The 23422-nt window shown below is 35.3% G+C and overlaps 1 protein-coding gene and 1 long non-coding RNA gene across 2 annotated transcripts in view; one reads left to right on the top strand and one right to left on the bottom strand.

Moving 5' to 3' along the window:
• LOC123876988 (atrial natriuretic peptide receptor 1) overlaps positions 1-23422 on the bottom strand; it is a 167112-nt gene that overhangs the window by 125882 nt on the left and 17808 nt on the right. Inside the window, exons 2-3 of the mRNA XM_045923460.1 lie at positions 9862-10126; positions 8628-8817 (exon numbers count right to left, since the gene is read on the bottom strand). Of these exons, the coding sequence (XP_045779416.1) occupies positions 8628-8817; positions 9862-10041 (370 nt within the window). The 5' untranslated portion in view covers positions 10042-10126. The remainder of the gene's footprint in view (positions 1-8627; positions 8818-9861; positions 10127-23422) is intronic.
• On the top strand, positions 3555-22561 carry LOC123876995. Its single transcript, XR_006798474.1, has 3 exons — positions 3555-3736; positions 10806-10813; positions 22552-22561. It is a non-coding gene; the product is annotated as an uncharacterized LOC123876995 (long non-coding RNA).

The following is a 23422-nucleotide window of genomic DNA, read 5'->3' as shown; positions in this document are numbered from 1 at the left end:
TCCCAAAAAGGGAATCGCCTCAGCATAATGCTGTAGTAGTGTACGTGGATACACTACCTCAGCGCTGTTTTTCAGGCAACCCCTGAAAAAAATCAGCTCGACGTCCCGGATCAGTCTAGATATTATTCTGTTTTTTTTTTTTAAATTTATTTAATCAAAAAAAAATTAACATTGGATCTATAATATTATCGCTCGCCAAACTGGTGGGCCAGTTTGTTGGCGAGGTGGCGCTCTTATTTTATCGTACATATTAACTAACTTATCCATACACCTTAATCTATACTTATAATAAACTTACTACGAGTAAACATTTATTTAAACCTAACTAATTTATTAAACAGACAAAAACACATTTCTATACAAATCAAAAGAAAACACAAAACACAAATTACTAATTTTATAAAGCATGGACCTACTCCGTTAGGGAGTCCCTAAGTAGGTGTTTCTTTAACCTCTTCTTAAGGACTCCCTCACTGAGCCCATCGCTGTCCTCCTCAACCCAGCCGATTGCATTATATAATTTGGGTACTATATATGCGCTTATTCTTTTGCCATAGTAGTTGTAAATTTTTGGCATTGAAAATCTCACCTTCCTATTTGTTCTAAGATTATCCCTCATTTTAACCTTTTTTTTATAATTAGTTGAGAAAAAATTATTTTTTACTATTAAATATTCTACTTTTTTGTTGATAGGTAAAATTTGTAAGTCTTTAAAAATACTGTCATATTGTCCTTTGTATTTTTTTTTCTCTTTTTTTCCTAAAATATGTTTTAAAAGTCTAATTTGTATTTTTTTAATTTCTGTGAGATAGGTACTAAATGTTCTGCCATAAATACTCAAGCCATAACTAATTACTGAGTCTGCTAACGCATAGTATACTACTAGTTTTGTATGTTTACTTAAGACTCGGTCTAGGTGATAAAATTTTCCCAATATTGACCTTAGCTTGTTGCACACAGCTCCTATGTGAGATTTCCAATTAAAATTTTGATCTATGATCAAACCTAGGTACTTATAATTATCTACATATTGTAGCTGTGGACATACACACGAGTTTTTAGCACCATGCAAGCAGTCATAACTGTGGCCAACTATACCTATATCTTTATACTGAACCATTTTAGCCCGTCTGTTGTATGGCGAGTATATATGCATGCATTTCGTCTTTTCCATATTAATAATTATACCATTATCATGCGCCCATTTAATCACATTTTCAAAGTCTGACTGGATATGATCGCGCGCCTCCCTCACGTCCTTTGACGCGTACAGCAGACACATGTCGTCAGCATACATATATACTCGACATTTTTTAATCACATTGACTACACTATTAACGAGCATCAGGTAACCCAGGTTTGACCTGTGCGATTGACCTCCCTATGCAAAATTGACTAAGTCCGCAGATAGCCGTAAAATTTACTTCTTTATAATCTCTATCTCCAAATAATTTGTAAGTAGATCCAAAGTCTAAGAAACTCCCTGCGCTATTTTTCAGGCTACTTTCCAGAATACCGGAATGATGATAAAAAAGTAAACTCAAGTAAGTGCTTCCAAGCTCTTTTGCTTTTCTAATAGTATCTTTTTAAGCTTAGACTTGAAAGCAAATACTGACTTGAGGTTCTTTTCTTCTTCTTTGGGGATCTTTAAAATTCTAAATCCACGCGGTATCCATCCTCTAGTAACTTATATTTTCGCTATAAACGAACCGTAGACGGAATTGTCTTTAAAATTTTGTAAAAAGATTCTTGCTATTATTCCAATTTCTAGCTCAGGCTTATTCTCTTAGTATAGACATATAATAGCGAGGCAAAGGGGAATATTATAGTAGCTCTATAAAATATTCCTGATATTCCTCGTTAAATATTAAGCTAGCTAGCTCTCTGTTAGATTATGGAGCAATATTAGTTTTGACGACTATTATTATAATATTATTCACTTGATTCACAACAATGATATTTTAACCGACATATATATGTAACAATCATAATATTCGATGGCGTATGAAATCTGTTCTCACACATAGAAACAATTACAAGTGTAAATTAAAAATTTATAACACCCCTGACAAGTGAAGGTTACCCACAGTAACTAGAAAAGAGCTGATAACTTTCAAACGGCTGAACCGATTTTCTTGGATTATAGCTTAGAACACTCTCGATCAAGCCATCTTTCAAACAAAAAAAAAACTTAATTGAAATCGGTCCGTTAGTTTAGGAGCTACAATGCCACAGACAGATACACAGATACACACGTCTAACTTATAACACCCCTCTTGTTAGGTCGGGGGTTAAAAATTTGAAATTAATCTTACGCGTGATATATAATCACTCGATTTTTAACTAGTTTTCTTTGATCATTTGTGCATTTCGTAAACGCACGTTTACTAACTAACAATTTTATAAATAAAATAATAGGAACTGTCAGTTGCATTATACTTCCCTTTCAATTACTGCAAAGTGGGACAGGTGTTTTAATTGGCAGTCTTCACTTTAGACCCGTAAGTCTTCTCGACTTCTTTCTATAGGTACCTACATAATATAATCATGATGGATTCACAATCTTTTGCCATAGACTTCGTAGATCGGGTTGAACGATTTTCCACAAAGTTAGAAATCTAAAATACTCGATTATATTGGGTAAGGAGCTTTATGACGTCGCGCGTCGTGACTTTCCTATGGGTTCTGTACCTATTGTGTCTCCTATTGAAAAGTTTCCACACAAGTACTGTAAAATATATATTTTTATATGACCCATTTTCACTTATCAAAAGATGATCTACCTAATGGTAGAGATTGTTTTCATTTATAGGGTTCAGTACCTCAAAAGGAAAAACGGAACCCTTATAGGATCATTTTGTTTTCTGTTTGTCTGTCTGTCCGTCTGTCTGTTTGTTTGTATGTCCGTCCGTTTGTCATGTCTGTCAAGAAAACCTATAGGGTACCCTATAGGTTTTCTTCCCTTTGACCTAGAGTCATGAAATTTGGCAGGTAGGTAGGTCTTATAGCACAAGTAAAAGAATAAATCCGAAAACCGTGAATTTGTTGTAACATCATTAAAAAAAAATGTATTTTCAAAGTAAGATAACTATACCAAGTGGCGTATTATATGAAAGGGCTTTACGTGTACATTCTAAAACAGATTTTATTTATTTCTATGCATTATGGTTTTTGATTTATCATGCAAAATGTCGAAAAAAATACCCGATTACGGAACCGAGGGTGCGCGAGTCCGACTCGCACTTGGCCGGATTTTTTTTAACTAGCATCAGTAGGTATTATCCACGTGGTACAGTTTAGGTACGCTACAAAATATACATAATATCATTTTAGCTGTCACGAGCAACACCTCCCACGTATGTCGCAGTTAGGGCTAGTCCACACTGAGTAATAAAACAGCTCCAACATTTTATTTTCGAGCGATAAAATTGACACAGTATGTAGTGTAGGCTTAACTACCTTTCAAGTTAGAAGCAGGGTTTAAACCCCGTAAGGTACTTTTATCGAAATTCTATAAAATAGACCTTGACTTCATCGCGTGAACTATAACACAAATTTCAACCCCCTATTTTACCCACTTGAGGGTAATCCTTCAAAAATCCTTTCTTAACGGATGTTTACGTTATAATAACTATCTGCGTACCAAATTTTAGTCCGATCTGTCCAGTACTTTGAGCTGTGGGTTGATAGATCAGCCAGTCAGATTTTCCTTTTATATATTTAGATTTCTGCGCAAGTAAAACCGTGTGGTCTGTTTTTGTAATGCGGACATACCCTATTACTGTAGTTCCGAATTAAACTACTTATACAGAATATCTACCTGAATAAAGCAACCAGTGAACAAAATTTAGGATAGCTTTTATATTTTACTTTCATTGTACATATAACGTAGATATACGAACGTTATTTATTTACTCTTCACGCATAACAATTTTACTATTGTTTCACTTTTTTTAATATATTCACATTATTATTTATGTTTCAGATGGTATTTTATAACAGTCTAATAAAATCCGTACTAATATTATAAATGCGAAAGTGTGTGTCTATCTGTCTGTCTGCTACCTTTTCACGGCCCAACAGTTTAATCGATTCTGACGTTTGGTACAGAGTTGGCTTATATCCCAGAGACGGACATAGGTTAATTTTTATCCCGGAAAATCAAACAGTTCCCACGGGATCTTTAAAATCCTAAATCCACGCGGACGTAGTCGCGGGCATCCTCTAGTTGGAAGATAAATTAGTGTTTCAAACAAAAACGATACTTTCTATAATAATTTAAATCTGAAGCGGCAATAGCTTAGGTTAAGTGTTGACTTTCTATTTAGTAGGTCAGGAGTTCGATCCCGGCCACGCACCTCTAACTTTACTCTATGTAAGTACGTTTTAAACCATTGAATATCACTTGTTCAAACGTTGAAGGAAAACATCGTAAGGAAACCTGCATACCTCCGAGTGCGAACTCTCCTAATGATCTTAAAGGTATGTGAAGTCTGCCTATCCGCACTTGGCCAGCGTGGCGGACAATGGAATGAACCCTTCTCATTCTGAATATTATTATTAAAATCATTGTTCCCTTTTTTAATCCCAGACGCAAAAAGAGGGGTGTTATAAGTTTGACGTGTTTATCTGTGTATCTGTGTGTCTATGTATCTGTGTATCTGTCTGTGGCATCATAGCTCCTAAACTAATGAACCGATTTTAATTTAGTTTTTTTGATTGAAAGGTAGCTTGATCGAGAGTGTTCTTAGCTATAATCCAAGAAAATCGGTTCAGCCGTTTGAAAGTTATCAGCTCTTTTCTAGTTACTTTAACTTCCACTTGTCGGGGGTGTTATAAATTTTTAATTTATTAATATAACAGATACCCGGCGTGTCCTACTACTCTAAAAAAAGAATGTGCCTAATGGGTGCTAATGGATTGTTTTCTTGTCTAAAACCATCTTTGCATTATTGGTTTGGGGCACATCGGTCGGATGGTTAGAGTCTAAAACAGACAATGGTAGATTTTTTTTGTGTTTTATTAACCTCCGACCCAAAAAGAGGGGTGTTATAAGTTTGACGTGTGTATCTGTGTATCTGTGTGTCTGTGTATCTGTGTATCTGTGTATCTGTGTATCTGTGTATCTGTGTATCTGTGTATCTGTGTATCTGTCTGTGGCATCGTAGCGCCTAAACGAATGAACCGATTTTAATTTACTTTTTTTTGTTTGAAAGGTGGCTTGATCGAGAGTGTTCTTAGCTATAATCCAAAAAAATTGGTTCAGCCGTTTAAAAGTTATCAGCTATTTTCTAGTTTTCTTGTAGAAAAGAAGGTTAGATAACCCTTAAGTTCATAATATTCAAGTGTCAATTGACAAATGTCAAGCTGTCAAGATGGACGTTGCCTAGATATACATAATTATTTATTTGAAAATGATTTGTCGGGGGTGTTGAAAATTTTTAATTTACACTTGTTTACGAGGATTTAAAAACATAACGTCATATTGCGGTGGCATGTTGTTAAATGCCCCAAGAGAGTGATCATATTATAGCCATTAGTTGAAAATTACGGTAAGTAATTGTTTAAATGTTCATTGGCTAATTAATTATTTATTATAACATCATAAGGTGATGTAATTGAAACAGTCACAGGGTTATATAATGACGCCTCTACAAATGGTTAAAGAAGGTTAAAAGACTGTCCTAAATACACGAATGGTTAAACAAACCAAGGCTATAAGCACTAAGGCTTTCCTTAATATCTCCTAAGATATAAAAGAAATAATTTGTATATCCAATATAAAACCTGGAAATCGACGTCTGAAATGGATTATGTTTATTTAATAACTCCTTCTGAACTGAGTTCCAATATTTGTAATCCACTCCACGTATCCACCTGAACCTACTAAATTTTTAGAGTTTATTGTTTAAATCTGTATCAGCGACCGTTCGAAGCTTCGCCCGACAAACATGTGAATCGTATTTATTCCACCAAAATTCAGAAAAATGACACCTTGTTTAAATTATAAAGAGAACCTCCATGCATTCAGCTTTTTAGGTCTAAGGGTTTGGGCTGGGAGTTGATGAGTCGGGGATTTTCTTTCTTAGGGTTCCGTATCCGAATTTTGCCAACGGGACCCCATTTCTAACATTCCGTTATCCGTCCGACCGTCCGTCTGTCGGTCAGCGGGCTGTATCTCGTGAACCGTAATAGGTAGTGGGTTGTCACAGAATATGTATTTCTATTGCCGCTATAATAACAAACAATAAAAAGGTTAAAATAGCCATGAAAAAAATATGTTATTTCTTGTGAGGGCTCTCTCCGTCACTCGTTTCATACAATCGTAGTTCCAATTTCATTTGAATATTAAGCAACTAAAGTCCATGAAATTTTGCAGCCATATTCTAGAAACTAATATCTATGTCTGTGGTTTTCCAGATTTCTGTTGAAATATTCGGTTTCAAAGTTACGCGGTCTTAAAAATTTTCATACAAATCTTTGAGCCCCTGTAATTTTAAAACTACAAATTTTTAGAAAAATCTAAAACACCACAGACACAGATATTAGTTTCTAGAATATGTGTGCAAAATTTCATGGACTTTGGTTACTTAATATTCAAATGAAATTGGAACTACGATTGTATGAAACGAGTGATGGAGAGAGCCCTGTTAATATGACCAATTTTTTATATAATAGATACAATACATGTTTATATTTTTATCTTCGTTCAAACAAAACAATCTTATGTACAAAATAGGAACAACAAAGAATAAATCTACGAACAATAACTTTTTCGAAGTTATTGTTCGTAGATATTTCGATCTCAATCACAAAAATATCCAAACGTATATAATATTATATAGAGCATTTCCTATAAAGTCTTCTGAAAATGACGATACGGCGAGCTTTTGTCGAAGCTCATCGAAACAATAAAATTACGTCTCTTTGGGTAAAGCTGTGTTCAGACTGTTGAAATCTTTTGAATATCATGATAATAATATAAACTAATTAATATCATGATATCTCAAATGGTGACATTTTATACATTTTTACCGTTGAGTTTGTTGTGGGCTCTTCTCAGACCTGGGCGTGTTTGGATCATTGTCTGTCGGTTTATCTCTGTTTGAACAGGTGATGGGTGACAGGCCACCAGCGGATTATATTATTATAGTTAAAAATACGAAAATAATACAATTTATGACAAATGATCACGTCCTTCGAGATTAAATAGAAATTTAAAAAAGCATAAATTCCAAGCAGTTGAAGGCATATAATCATCATCATTTTTAACCACACGTACCGATGTATTCATTAATATTGAATTATTAGACCCGCCCATTTTTTAACCCCCGATCCAGAAAGAGGGGTGTTATAAGTTTGGTTTCGCTCCAGCAATGCGCAGGACTTCAATTGCTTTTATGCATGGCATAATATTGTATATCAAATCTTTGAAAAGAGCAACCGCCGAGTTTCTTGCTGGTTCTTCTCGGTAGGAAAGGCATTCCGAACCAGTGGTAGATGCTTTTGACGATTCAAAAGAACTTGTAAAAGTCTAATTGAATAAAAATATTTTGAATTTGAATTTGAATTTGAATTTTGACGTGTGTGTCTGTGTATCTGTCTGTGGCATCGTAGCTCCTAAACTAATGAACCGATTTTACTTTAGGTTTTTTTGTTTGAAAGGTGGCTTGATCGAGAGTGTTCTTGGCTATAATCCAAGAAAATCGGTTCAACCGTTTGAAAGTTATCAGCTCTTTTTTAGTTACTGTAACCTTCACATGTGGGGGGTGTTATAAATTTTTAATTTACACTTGTTTAAATTGTTATGGTAAATTACTTTTGTTGAATTTTAACAGGATTCTATAAGCTTAAACTCAGCTATTAGAATGGGTAATAATAATATGTATATTCATATTATGTTTAGTGTAGACTACCTTAAGAACTTCCACCGCGTCTGTCCTATTTTTGCGTACCTATCATAATAAAACTTGTGCAAAATAAATATAACCTAACAGAAAGAATGAGATATCGACAATCTTTTTATTACTTTTGTTGTTGTTGGTTCCACTTCTTTAGGTACTTTGGTTGTATGAAAACACGTTCATTGAGCGCCTAGAATTGCTTCAAGAGTGGCAAAAAAATTGATAAACCATAAGTAGGTACTTATACAGGTCCCCATGAACAACACATGATCCCCGTGAAGAACATTACTTTACTTCATGAGAATTTGGCTTTTGCGTTTCCTTCGTGCCTCGGAGAGCACGTTAAGCCTTCGGTTCCAGTTATTATCACTAACATATGTGATAATAACTGAAAATTAACCTAAGAGGCTGTATGCGGAAGGATCTGGGAACCCACCGCATTTTTTTTTAAAGAATATTAGCCATGCTAATCATGACTATTACTCCCCTTTCCCCTCCAATATAAGCGTAAAGCTTGTGCCAGAAGTGGGTACGACAATAGTGCAACGGGTGGGGTTTGAACCGCCGACCTTTCGGAATTCCGTCCGCTCCTCAACCGTTGAACTATCGAGGCTCTAAACTTATACCAAGAGAACTCCTACCATTACAGGATTAATGACAAGGGGTCACGACCCTCAGTAATGAGGAATACGACTATAGAAAGACATCCTTTTAAAAGCTTACCCAGTGCAAAGTCACAGGATGGTCCAAAGAAAACGTGCGCGCAATCATTGTAAGCGTCTATTGCGGAAATGACGGCATACGCAGCGTCGCAGTCTTGCACGTCGTACGACATCCATTCAAACTGCAGCCACGGTGGAAACGCGTCTTGCACCACACTGTCTCGTAACGCCAGCTCGATCACTGGCTCCACCTAAAAAAAATTGAAGTTTAAAGACCTTTAATATTGAACCTTTTAGAGCTCGTTCACACAGGCTGCGTTGTGATGTATGGAACTGTATGAAACATGGCATATCGCTTGCGTGGCGTGAACGTTCACGTAGACGTAATGCGTGCAGTCATGTCTACGGATTCGCGCGCGTCACTACGCGCGTGTCACGTGTACGTGCTGCATACGCAATTGGTGGGAATCGGCCATAGCTCGCAAATAGTAAAAGAATGAATAAGGCGACTGAACGCATCTCATTGGCTGTGCGCGCGTATTACTATAAAAGCTGGGACACACCAAACGCGTATGCAGCACGTAAGCGTAGACGTAGCGCGTACCATGACGTTGTAATGTATGGAATTGTATGAGATATGACATACCGCTTGCGTGACGTGAACGTTCGCGTAGACGTAATGCGTGCTGTCATGTCTATGGATTCACGCGCGTCACTACGCGCGTGGTCACGTGTACGTGCTTGGTGTGAATCGGCCTTAAGAATAATATTTTTGATTGTATAATTTTGAGAAAGCGCTTTCTATACAAACGTAGTTTTGTTCTCATTTGAATATAAAACAATCAAACTCAATGTTCTAGAAATTACCATTTGTGTTCCTTGTATTCCAGATTTCTGAGGAAATGTGAAGTTTTAAAATTATACCGGCTTAGAGATTTACATACAAATAGATCAGATAATTGATACTAGGAGAACCAACCCAGTTTTTTTGGTGCGCACTGCGATTAACAACTCCTTTTTATCCCCCGACCCAAAAAGAAGGATGTTGTTTGTTTGACCTGTGTATCTGTGTATCTGTCTGTGGCATCGTAGCTCCTAAACTAATGAACCGATTTTAATTTAGTTTTTTTTGTTTGAAAGGTGGCTTGATCGAGAGTATTCTTAACTATAATCCAAGAAAATCGGTTCAGACGTTTGAAAGTTATCAGCTTTTTTCTAGTTACTGTAACCTTCACTTGTCGGAGGTGTTACAAATTTTAAATTTATACTTGTTAAAAATAACTTCTGAAACTTACCACAGGCAAACAGGCGTCGTACGTCGTATTCCTCGGTAGCAACAGAGCCGCTCTAATCTTGCACACTCCACTGTCATTGCAGACGCTCTCGCACGCCCGCTCCCTATGCTCCTGGCCCCTACAATTCTGACACCTCACCGTCGCCGATATAACCAGTAAGAGAAAGACGCACCATCCCATATCGATATCTCACTTTAAGCACATCACTAATCACAAAGACACTTTTTCACTACATGTTTGCTACAACACTTCACGTCACTATGACCTGCAACAAACAAAATGCATTGTTAGGAATAGACATAGAAATAGAATAGATTTTTATTCAAATAGACTTTTACAAGTGCTTTTGAATCGTCAAATAATTTACCACTGGTTCGGAATGCTGTTCCTACCGAGAAGAACCAGCAAGAAACTCGGCGGTTGCTCTTTTCAATTCTTCAATTTACAATAATATTCAATATGTTAATAAATAATACAGAATGTAACCAGAACGCTACCAAAAACGTAGTGTTATTATTATATTATAGTAGGTTGTACACAACACTATGTTTAAGTTAAGTTAGTTTTTAAGTTTTATATTTTAAATTTTATATTTTAAGTTTTATTTATTTTTTAAGTTTTATATTTTAAGCGTGTTTATATTACCTGTGTGTTGATTCAACGAATAAATATAATTCTATTCTATTCTATTCTATATTAGCTAAGCAGCAGTATCCAATGCCAACAACCATTTGCCTTATCTTGTAGTTTTAGTGATTTAATATTTTTCAGATCCGTATTGTATAGCGTGCAAAACCAAAATTGCTAGTTTAAAGGTGAAATCGTCATTTACGTACTCTATCTTTCACATTTATGATAATACAATAATTATTCACAACAATCATTTTATATTCGTGCAGGCGAAAGACTTGCATCATATTTTGAGTGCTCGAGCTTTTGAGTAGGTACCTACGTACAATACAGTAACTTTGTTTTATAACCATTAAACTTTATGACCAAGTGTTAAAGTTTGTAATTGTTGATATTATAAAACTTTATTCCTACATTTCGTAATAAGATACATAGATGCAAACCTGACCACTTGAGCGATGATATTTTGCTCGTGAACTGTCATCTATACCTACTAATAAGTTAAAACTAAAAACTAACACAAGTGTAAATTAAAAATTTATAACACCCCCGACAAGTGAAGGTTACAGTAATAACTAGAAAAGAGCTGATAACTTTCAAACGGCTGAACCGATTTTCTTGAATTATAGCTAAGAACACTCTCGATCAAGCCACCTTTCAAACAAAAAAAACTAAATTAAAATCGGTTCATTAGTTTAGGAGCTACGATGCCACAGACAGATACACAGATACACAGATACACACGTCAAACATATAACACCCCTCTTTTTTGGTCGGGGGTTAAAAAATAATTAAATTAAATTAAAAATTAAAATCTAAATTATTAAAACAGACAAACTAAAACTAAAAACCTTAAGAAATATAAAATAATACTAAAATAATTATTAAAAGAAGTCCCTTTAGGCAAGGTTCCGAAGATACTGGCAGCGTTCCCCCTTTGGATGGCTAGATTAATTATTATTCTTTGTCCGAGGTAGCTGCCAGCTCTTCGGTCTCCTGTGAATGATGTCGACTTACCTTTTTGAAATTTTCCTAAAGGCCTTATAGCGCTAATTCTATTTCAAAACATGTATATCGCTGGAGCCTGTATATCAATGTTTTTAACCAAATAGATTAATAATTATCAATTAAATTACTAACTACAAGAAGATGTCAATCTTTGAACTTATTTAGTTTTGTGGCGTAGCATTAAAGAATCTCTGTTAAAATCACCGCAAGATTTAAGATTTCATTTATTGAACGTCTTCAAGTTTCTATTATTTATCTTATCCTAACAGCTAGGCACTTCAAAGTGTATTTTATCGGATCGTTTATTTTAGGTCACCGTATCTCTATTGCTAAAGGGAATATTAAATCAAGGTCGTGTTTTTGAATTCTCTTTTATCATTAAAAGTAAAAGTAAAATATCTTTTATTGTACACCAAAATGACAACAATCTACCAATGATTCTTGCGACTTTTTATTAAATGACTAGGAGGATGCCCGCGGCTTCGCCCATGTGGATTTCGGTTTTTTTAAGTCCCGTAGGAACTCTTCGAATTTTCGGGATAAAAAGTAACTCATGTCCTTCCCCGGGATGTATCCCAAGTCTGCACCAATTTCATTAAAATCGGTTCAGCGGTTGGGCCGTGAAAACGTGGCAGACAGACAGACAGGCAGATAGACAGACACACTTTCGCATTTATAATATTACAATATTTAGTATATACTATCTTTTAACCCCCGACCCAAAAAGAGGGGTGTTATAAGTTTGACGTGTGTATTTGTGTATCTGTCTGTGGCATCGTTGCTCCTAAACTAACGAACCGATTTTAATTTAGTTTTTTTTTTGTTTGAAAGGTGGCTTGATGGAGAGTGTTCTTAGCTATAGTCTAAGAAAATCGGTTCAGCCGTTTGATAGTTATCAGCTCTTTTCTAGTTACTGTAACCTTCACTTGTCGGGCGTGTTATAAATTTTTAATTTACGCTTGTGCTCTACGTTTTTCTTAACTAGATACACTTAAATAGACTTGGAACACCCATAAAATCTGCTCTCAGAGTTAAACCCTGTGCCACAGCACAGTGAAAAAAAATCAAGTAATTAATTCATGATAGTAGACCATAATATTATGATGTTTATGTCGCAATGATATAATGGGTGTCGGTACAAAAACAATGGCAGCGGTCAGCTTAGGCATGCCATGTCAGCACTAGCAACCTTCGTATCCCACCGCATTCCAAAGAACGCTGAAGCACCCGCTATCACGCTTGTCATATTTAGCGTAGTTACCGGTGTTCGCTTACTGTTGGGATGCCGAAGGATCCCCTACCGTTCCTTGCCGCCAATGGGCAATAAGTTTGAGAATAGAAATTTTTTGAGCTTTTCATTCGCGGTTTCGTTATTTTAAGAACAAGAATCGTTAATTACGGACGGATCTTTTGCACGTGATGTAATTATTTAACGTCAATGAAAATATTTATCACGTCGTTTTCGGCTGAAGATAAACAAACTGCTAAGTAGGTATTTTTCATTTTTTGTTTATTGCTCTTTAAGAAATATTAATAGTTCCGTTTGCGGAGATTACTGAAACACACAGCACGTTGCATGTTATACGTAAAAAGATTTAGCGATTTTAAGCAAATCACTACGTCTCATAAGCAAATCACTACGTCTCATCAATGATATTACAATTTATTATAACATCATTGCGTCTCATAGACGTAGATTATCTGAAAACATTGTACCATCCTAGAAACTCAAGCAATGCAGCAGATTCATCACACCAACTTTCAGCATTTAGCAAACACCTCTTCAAACTTTACTACACTTCCTCAGGCAATTTGAAAACAATTGCGACGATCAGAATTCAGTAAAAGTCTTTGCTACGTAAATTTTACAGTTCGGCTCCATTTTAAAACTTCAATCCTTTGAATAATCCAACCTATATGAGAGACTGCGCTCAAGGTCCAACAATTTGAATAATCCAGCCATTTGAAATAGATCGCGCACAATCCAGCGATGATTGGTAATATTCACACATCAGCGCCTTGCTGGATATTACATTTCCATGTATGATTTGAAAGGGTTGGGAATTGCGATTAAGAGAAGTTTCCCTTGTGCGCATCTCAGTACTCTCCATACAAACGTAATTTGATTCTCATTTGAACATTAGCCAATCGAACTCGATGAAATTTTGTAGGCACATTCTAGAAACTGATATCTGTTTCGGTGGTCTGCCAGATTTCTGTAAAAAATTATTCGGGTTTAAATATTTGTATCTAAATCCTTGTGCCCTTTTGAAAAACTTTGAAACTAAATATTTTAACGAATTTCCCCCCGCCTACGATTTTCGACATTTAGGTAGGTATCAATATTTTACAAGCTAAGAAACACGATTTGAATTTTCAATGATGACCTCAAATAACCGATCTGATAAATCATCCAAATAGATAGGGTATCGGTTAAGATAATAATAACAGACATTTAGATAAAGTGTCAAGTCTATTGATATCAGAGGAGATCACTCGTCTTAATGTTAGCGGGGAGCTGTTTGTGGAACGGAAATGAGAAAACTGTCCAATACAAAGCACAGTCTGTCTTTAGCATCGATAATATTATATTATGTAGATGGAAAAAAAGATAGATATATTACGTGTCTAACTGTCTATAGTGAAGTTTTAAAATTACCGCATTTTAACCCCCGACCCAAAAAGAGGGGTGTTATAAGTTTGACGTGTGTATCTGTGTATCTGTGTGTCTGTGTATCTGTGTATCTGTGAGAGAAATTATCATGAGAAAACTGTCCGATATGTGCACAGTCTATCTTTACCATCAATGATATCATAATAAGTAGGTAGAAAAGAAGATAGATACGCGTCTGAAGTGAAATCTAACTACGCGAGCGTAGTTTTACTCTCGTAAGTCTTCCATTTAACATATCAGCGAGCAAGCATTTTACACACCTACCATATAAACATAATATGAACAAATTGAACATATCATAACCTATCCATTGCTTACCACAATAACTTAAGGTGTGGCCACAGCTTTTCGCTTTGCTCGGCAGTGTAAACGTCCTTAAACAATTCCTTGTAGAATGGAAGCTTATCGAATAAATAGAGTAGGAGATAAAGTACCTAACATAAATTATTTAAAGGTCATTTCGTTTGCCGTCCCTACCCACGTCACAGTCCGCCCGAAGACTAATCCAGTTATCCACCTTTCAAATCTAATCTAGTCTACAAGATATCTGAACTGAGTAAGCTTAATCTTGTGAAAACGACAAAAGACATTTACGGCGCAATTCATTATTATTCAAGCGACTGTTTACGTCTATCACAGACGACCGATAATATTATAGTCGCTTCCAAAAAAGTCAGCGAAAATAGAACAGGAAATCACAGACATCCCACAAACCCCGCCCTAAAAGTCGAAGTAGTACGATTAATTTTCGCTCAATTATTCGGGAGTCCTTTTCCACCGCAAGTTTCGGACTTCGGTTTACTAAAATTTTTAACACCCCCGACAAGTGAAGTTTACAGTAACTAGAAAAGAGCTGATAACTTTCAAATGGCTGAACCGATTTTCTTGAATTAGGCATAGCTAAGAACACTCTCGATCAAGCCACCATTCAAACAACAACAAAAAACTAGTTTAAAATCGGTTCATTAGTTTAGGAGCTACGATGCCACAGACAGATACACAGATACATACATCCAAATTATAACACCCCTCTTTGTGGTTCGAAGGTAAAAAATACGTGTAGTATATAGTCTGTAGGGTAAGTATGAGATTTCACATCTCGCTAAGGTTGATATAATTTGAATTTTGAATGTCGAAATGCAATAATGTCAGAGTAAAAAGGACCTTCCCTTTAAGCTCCTTTAAGGGTCCTGGATTTTCATGTATGCATTCAGTAACACCGACTTTTATTTCACAAAATTTCTGTTTTAACCTCTGGTCTGGAACTAACATGAGCTTTAACAGTGCAGTAGGGGTCTATTCTCCTTTAACGTTAAAGTATTTTGAGGCTCGATTTCTATCAACATATATATTAAGTGAGATGCAAAATATTACATTTAAACCTACAGTTTCTCTAACCCAGCTTTTTAAAACGACATTTTGATATCGAGTTCCTCGATAGTACGTTTTTAGCCAGAGCTTATTGCAAAAGCTTTGTGAAATAAATCCTAGCAGAGCAAAATGCTATTGAGAGTGACAAAACCAACGAGATGAAAGAAAAATGTCGATGAGGCAGTTACGTCCTATCCAAAGCTATTAAGAGGGGTCTCTCCGTCACTCGCTCCATACAAACGTAGTTCGTCTCTCATTGGAATACTATCTAATCATACTCAATGGAATTTTGTAGAAACATTCCGGGAACTAATATCTATGCCTGTGGTCTTCCAGATTTCCGTTAAAATATTCGGTTTTCAAATTTATGCGGTCTTAAAAATTCACATACAAATCTTTGAGCCCCTGTAATTTTAAAACTACATATTTTTAGAAAAAGCTAAAACACCACAGGCACAGATATAAGTTTCTTGAATATGTCTGCAAAATTTCATCGACTTTGGTTGCTTAGTATTCAAATGAAATTGGAACTACGATTGTATGACGCGAGTGACGGAGAGAGCCCTGTTAAGTAAAACAAGTAGGCAATTTCTAAAATACTTTACGCTGGTCCCAAGCGCCGATAGCTATAAAATTAAACTGGCATTAAAAATTAAATCTTGAATTTGAATCGCAATTTGAATAGCTGAACGAACCTATTTAAACTTGGCCTTTCATTTCTTAGACTTAATATAAAATTAAAGAGTTTTATTATACAATTTTCTTTGATTATGTTTATAAAAGTCTGCTGATCTTTTACATAGACTTTACTTTGTATCTGTTCGCTATTTTAGTATATTCTCTTTATTTAGATATCCACGAAAAAAAAATATAATGATAGATTAACCACTATCAGGGAGCTGGCGAACAAAGCGGTGTAATTGCACTTCTTTTTTCTTTAATTCGAGCATTTTTTGCTCACTGACATCCCACTGAATACAAACCTAATTCATTCCCAGATAAAACGGCCTAAATCTGTACTAAAATTGTGCCAAGTCATGGTTTTTAAAATTTAAAATTGAGTCTTAAGTTCCAGGTTTCGATCAAAACGGTGTAATTGCTATAAAGTTTCAACAGCTTTCATTCAGTTTATAGCTCCGCCTATAAAATTTTATTATGTGCCTTACCTACTTTACGTTACCTTAAACTTTTTGTTAACCATTATCACTAGATTCATAATAGTAATACTGAAAGAGTTTGTTTCTTTCTGTTCTTTTTTTCTTGTTTTTCTAATTCTATAGAAGATCGAATGTCTATCGCCCTATAACTGTCGGAGGGTTACCTATATCTTAATATACCACAGACAATAATAATATTACTATAGGTATATAGGTATGTTTCTTTGGCTCTTATATATTTTTCAGTTTAGCCGCATCTATTCGACCATAAGTCTTTGTAGTTACTATAATTAGTTCGCATAATATTGGGTTGGCCACATTCGGGACTACTCATTATCAACGTTTGTGCACTGACCAGTGTTAACAAAATATAATATACCTATTCGGTTAAACCGAATGCGGTCGTTCGGGCAACGCGATGACTGAAAAATCACTCAATTCCAGTAAATTGAATGCGCCGGTAAAATGAATCATCTTCATGATCAACCCATCGCCAGCCCATTACTCAGCACAGGTCTCCTCTCAGAATAAGAAGTGTGTAGGCCAGAGTCCACCACGCTGGCGGCAATGAAGATTGGCAGACTTCATATACGACCTCAAGCGAATAGTGAACACAGTACTCCAAACCCAGGACTCTAGACCTCTGGCATTCATGAGATCGACACCTACAACTACAGCTGTTTATAAACCCATATCTACTTTGAATGCATCCCAATTGTACCCGATCTAACTACCCTAAATTGAACTATGGACGTCTCATAATATTTTATGTTACTTTAACCAAGGCGATACATAAATCTATGTTCTAATTTTACCATATTAATGGGATACAAATGGTTTTAAACGATCGGTTATATTTACAAGTAATAACAATTACAGACTTCTCTGTAGACCTGAAGGCCACATGGTTCTAAAGGTTAAATGAAAGATTTATGAAAAAAAAAATTATATATTACTAGCTTATGCCCACGACTTCGTCCGCGTGGACTACACAAATTTCAAACCTCTCTCTTAACCCCTACTTTCAAAAATCGTTTCTTAGCGAATGTCTACGTCATAATAGCTATTTGGATGCTCAATTGCGAGTGACCATTTATTTTTAATCCGAACCCAGAACCTCAACTTGTAACAATATTAATTTAAGAGTGTTTGGTCAAAGCATGTGTTGAATTGCACTTCTCCCAATAAAATATCTGAGCTTTTGTTCTGGAGAAAGCACTATCCAGGCGTGTTGGAAATGGATGCCCTTAAAAGCAGCACCAGATGTTACAATAGCAAACATTTTCTTAGGCCGCACTCGCTTGGTTCAAGTTGTTGAAATTGCTGCTATTATTGAAGACCTTTTCCTTACCCTTTTGCATGAAAGATGAAAAATTTGGGCTTTGGCAAAAAAATCCTTAGCAAGAAACAGTTAAAAATTATTTTGCTATAATCCGCCAACAGGTCCTGTTGGCGGATTATAGCAAAATAATTTTTAACTGTTTCTTGCTAAACATGAACTTCCGCAAAGTAACGCCTGATTCTATCCAATATTTAAAAAAATCCTTAGTGAATTTTTGTGCTACGCAAAAAAAATTTGTTTAAGATAGATATCTAGAAGGTCTTTTTATCTGAGTTCAATACACTTGACCTTTGTTAACACGGGCTTAAAAACTCTTTTTAATACAGTTGCTCAAAAAGTGGCGTATTGCAGGGACGTATAGCGTTCGGGATGTGGGCTATTACATACTCGTGCTTTTTCTTTACCTTTCCCGCACTCGTGCTTTTTCTTTCCCAACTGTCAAAATATTAAAAAGAAAAACCAACCATGAAGTTTTTACTAAAAAAATTCATAGAAGTTTTTATGATTCATGCAAATACGTATTTCTAATAAGAAGCTACTAATTTGTTTCAATATCAGATTTAATGATTTGATTGAATGAGTTTGGTTAGGTTTCATTTCATTTCATCTCATTAAATTTCATTTTCATTTCATATCAATAAAAAACTTCTACTGAAGACTTGGCTGTATGGGCATAGTTCCCTTTGCCTACCAGAATGGGTGAAGAAAAAAAAACTCTGCTTATATTCTACGGTTGGCGGCATTTTTCAGAAATTTTCTTTGCGAGTTTAGTTGTTGGTTGCCTAAAATGAGTAATTTCGACCCTAGTTTTTTATATCTATTAACAATAAAGTTGTTTTAAATTAAATTAAATTAAGTTAGTTGAGTTTGTTGTGTTTTTATTATTTTATTAAATTGCTTCATTTTTTCGCAACTGTATTAAAAATAGTCGTTCAGTACACGTGCGGAACCGTCATTGCAACTCGTTCCGACTGTCAATCCTCGCCTTCAGCTACGCCTCGGCTCGGGTAGACATTTGTCGGAACTCTTTGCAATGACAGCCTTTCCGCACTTGTAATGAAATATACTATTTAATAACCAATAATTCTAATCGTAACGATATGCCATTATAAAATTGATTGCACTACAAACATGTAAACATAACAAACCAAATGATTCATGTGTAACAATCGTCTTGTACACATGTTTGTAATCAACATTCTTTTACAGCGAATCGTTTGCGCCTCGTAACACCTCTGAAACGTCGTTGGAATTTAATCTATTAGGAATGGCCGGATAATACTATAAGAGAAAATGTTTTACACCTCTAACTTCACTAGCACTACCTAAAGTCTCCTGCTACGCTGAGTTCGTGTTTGTTCGGACTAATCTCATAAGCTTTTGTATGAATTTTCACACGATTTTCACCACTATTGGTGAAAATTGTGTGAAAAGAGGAATTATCTAAAAAGGCTATGGCCATAACTTAAGACCCCTTTACGAATATAAAATACCAGTCTGACAATAATTTCTTTCCCGTGCGAAGCCGGATTGGTCACTTGTTTCATTTAAATATCATTCGCTCTAAGGGTGAAGGAAAACATCGCGAGAAAACCTACATGCCTGAGAGCTCTTCATGATGTCCTCAAAGGTGAGTGAAGTCTGCAAATCCGCACTCGGTCAGTGTGGTGGACTATTGGTTATATCTTCGTATTCTGAGAGGTGACCCGATCGTAGTAGTGGGCTGACAAAGAGTAGATGGTGGTGGAAAATGTTTTACAAAACACCAAATAGTTGTCTGGAAGTTGACGACTTTTTTAAACCAATTAGATACTCATAAACCACTTCATTTTTAACCCCCGACCCAAAAAGAGGGGTGTTATAAGTTTGACGTGTGTATCTGTGTATCTGTGTATCTGTCTGTGGCATCGTAGCGCCTAAACGAATGAACCGATTTTAATTTAGTTTTTTTCGTTTGAAAGGTTGCTTGATCGAGAGTGTTCTTAGATCCAAGAAAATCGGTTCAGCCGTTTGAATGTTATCAGCTTTTTTCTAGTTACTGTATGTAACCTTCACTTGTCGGGGGTGTTATAAATTTTTAATTTACACTTGTCTTAACCAAACTCAGACTTTTCATATTATATAATTTAGATTTTGCTTCAATTGTAAAATGTCTTGCACTTGAAGTCAGCCATGCATAATGGAAAACAATAATGAGGTCTCGGTAGGAGTGCACTTAGCTATCTGGAAGACGTTTTTCTCTCTTGCGTAGTAAAATTAATATTTCCACCCGATGCTTCTTTACACAACGACTGGCCAAAAAAAGGAGAGTAATGTTTTCAGGGTTCATGTAGTTATGTATGTATGTATGTATGTGAGTTTCTTTATTCCACCAAAACTTCTAAATCCCTGACCAGAAACTGAAATATTCGGAAGTAGGGGGTATATTTTTTTTAAACCATATCGCGGCTATAATATGGCGCCATTTACAAATATGACTTTTTTTACTTTTTAATTCGTTTTTTGGCAGGGCAGTCGTGTTTTTAATTATTTTAATTACGTGTTTATTAATGTTTTTCGTTTCGACTATTCGTTTCACGTAAAATTCCTCTGATCTTCTTATATATACTAGCGCAACGTTAATATTTTAGTACACGGTCTTGCGGTCTACTTTTATTAAAGAGTATTCATTCTCATGATTCAACCAATGCAACGACCAAAAAATACTCTTCTGTTTATATTATTCAACCATGGCCCAAAATCAATTTTCCCAAACGGTATCAATTTCTTATGGGACTTGATAAATGTAGGAAAACATAGATAATGTTAATCTTTATGGGTACTTCTGAACACAAAACCGATAAATGGTATTAATTGATAAGATATAACACTTGTTACGCTAACTATGACGAGATGTTTATGAATATTTTCATATTGTACTGACCACAATCTTACTATACATAATATTATTATATTATTATACTCTAGACATGTCTGCCTATCCGCATTTGGCCAGCGTGGTAGACTATGGCAAAACCCTTCTCATTTAGAGAAGAGTCCCGTTCTCAGTAGTGAGCCGGCGATGGGTTGATCATTACCATAGACACATAAATCAGATGAAAAAAAACGGCCAAGTGCAAGTCAGACTCGCGCACCGAGGATTCCGTACTCGGGTATTTTTTCGGGCATGTTGCACGATAAATCAAAAACTATTATGCATAAAAATAAATACAAATTTGTTTTAGAATGTACAGGTAATATGATACCACATATAGTTATCTTATATAGTTTTCTTAATATTCTATCTTATAATCTATCTTAAAATTATATCTTCTCATAATCTTACTTTGAAAATTGAAACACATTTTAATTTTTTTTTTCTGTGATGTAACCACAAATTCACGGTTTTCGGATTTATTCCTTTACTTGTGCTAAAAGACCTACCTACTCGTACCTGCCAAATTTCATAATTGAGCTCAACGGGAAGTACCCTATAGGTTTTCTTGACAGACACGACGGACGGACGGACAGACAGACAGACAATAAAGTGATCCTATAAGGGTCTAGTGGTTAAAACGTCGACTTTCTATTCTCGAGGTTGGGGGTTCCCTTTGCTCGCATAAGGCAAGATTCTCAAAAGGATAGAGTACACATAAGTGGAAAAATCAAATTAATTTGTGTAAGTATAAATTATTTATTACATTTAACTTAAAAAGAAACTAAATTAAACTAAACATAAAATGATACATATCTTCGTATCCTACGAAATTATTACATAAATAATAATTAATACATTATACATGATTGAACATTAAAAAAAATTAAACATAAAATCATACAAATCATCGTAGCCTACGAATAAGGATAGTTGTGTTATGTCGGTATGACCGGTTTAACTCACTTGTCATACTATTAACAGGGCTCTCTCCGTCACTCGCTTCATACAATCGTAGTTCCAATTTCATTTGAATATTAAGCAACCAAAGTCCATGAAATTTTGCAGACATATTCTAGAAACTAATATCTGTGTCTGTGGTGTTTTAGATTTTTCTAAAAATATGTAGTTTTAAAATTACAGGGGCTCAAAGATTTGTATGTAAATTTTTAAGACGGCGTAACTTTGAAATTGAATATTTTAACAGAAATCTGGAAAACCACAAACATAGATATTAGTTTCTAGAATATGTCTGCAAAATTTCATGGACTTTGGTTGTTTAATATTCAAATGAAATTGGAACTACGTTTGTATCAAGCAAGTGACGGAGAGACCCCTCTTAAGCTCTAATTCGCACGAGCGTTAAAAAGCGTTGCGTTAAAACCCGGCGTTGCGCTGATAATACAAAGTGCGCGTTAAAAAAAGCGTTGACGTGTGAACAAATACTTGGGAATGTATTTATTCTATCTGAACGCTTTTTTAACGGACGTTAAAAAAGCTCTCGTGCGAATGAGGCCTATATGCCTAAGCTCCTTGTGCCAAATATTTTCATTTCCACACAGTAGAGCGAACTAATGGGTAAGAAACTCCGCAGTTAATAATTAATTATGCTAAGACTGTTAATTCCGCAGTCTTTTCTCTAAAAATAGCTAACTTTAAAAAGTATCTATTACAGTTGTCGCCAAAAAACGTAGGATTCTTAAAACCTTGATGTTTCTTAAAAAAAACATGCTACGCAGGATCAAGTTTGCTACGTCGCGTAGGTTGGTTCTACGTAGTCTACAGGTGCTAATGTGAACATTTTTGTCATAGTATAGAGAAAACAATAAAGTTATATCTCAAATTTAATGAATACAATCGATATTATACAAGGAATAACAAGCTCAATTTGCTATAATCCGCTTAAGAGGGTTCTCTCCGTCACTCGCTTCATACAAACGTAGTTCCAATTTCATTTGAATATTAAGCAACCAAAGTCCATGAAATTTTGCAGACATATTCAGAAACTAATATGTGGTTTTCAAGATTTCTGTTAAAACATTCGGTTTCAAAGTTACGCGGTCTTAAAAATTTACATATAAATCTTTGAGCCCCTGTAATTTTAAAACAACATATTTTTAGAAAAATCTAAAACACCACAGACACAGATATTAGTTTCTAGAATGTGTCTGCAAAATTTCATGGACTTTGGTTGCTTAATATTCAAATGAAATTGGAACTACGATTGTATGAAGCGAGTGACGGAGAGAGCCCTGTTAAGTATATTAAATTAGTCGAAGAAATCCATCCGACCAATATGCCTTCACATACAAAAAAATAAGGTTAGATGTTGATATTTTCAAGATAAAATTATTTTTCAGTATCGAGTGGCGTTTATCTGATATCTCAAGTGCATCGCCTACTGGCCCGCAAAACTGATAACAGGAAATATCTACGATTACTATTACTGATTGTGACAACTTTGT

This window comes from Maniola jurtina, chromosome 22, assembly GCF_905333055.1.
Source record: "Maniola jurtina chromosome 22, ilManJurt1.1, whole genome shotgun sequence".
Lineage (NCBI taxonomy): Eukaryota > Metazoa > Arthropoda > Insecta > Lepidoptera > Nymphalidae > Maniola > Maniola jurtina.
This window is presented reverse-complemented; position numbering and strand designations above follow the sequence as displayed.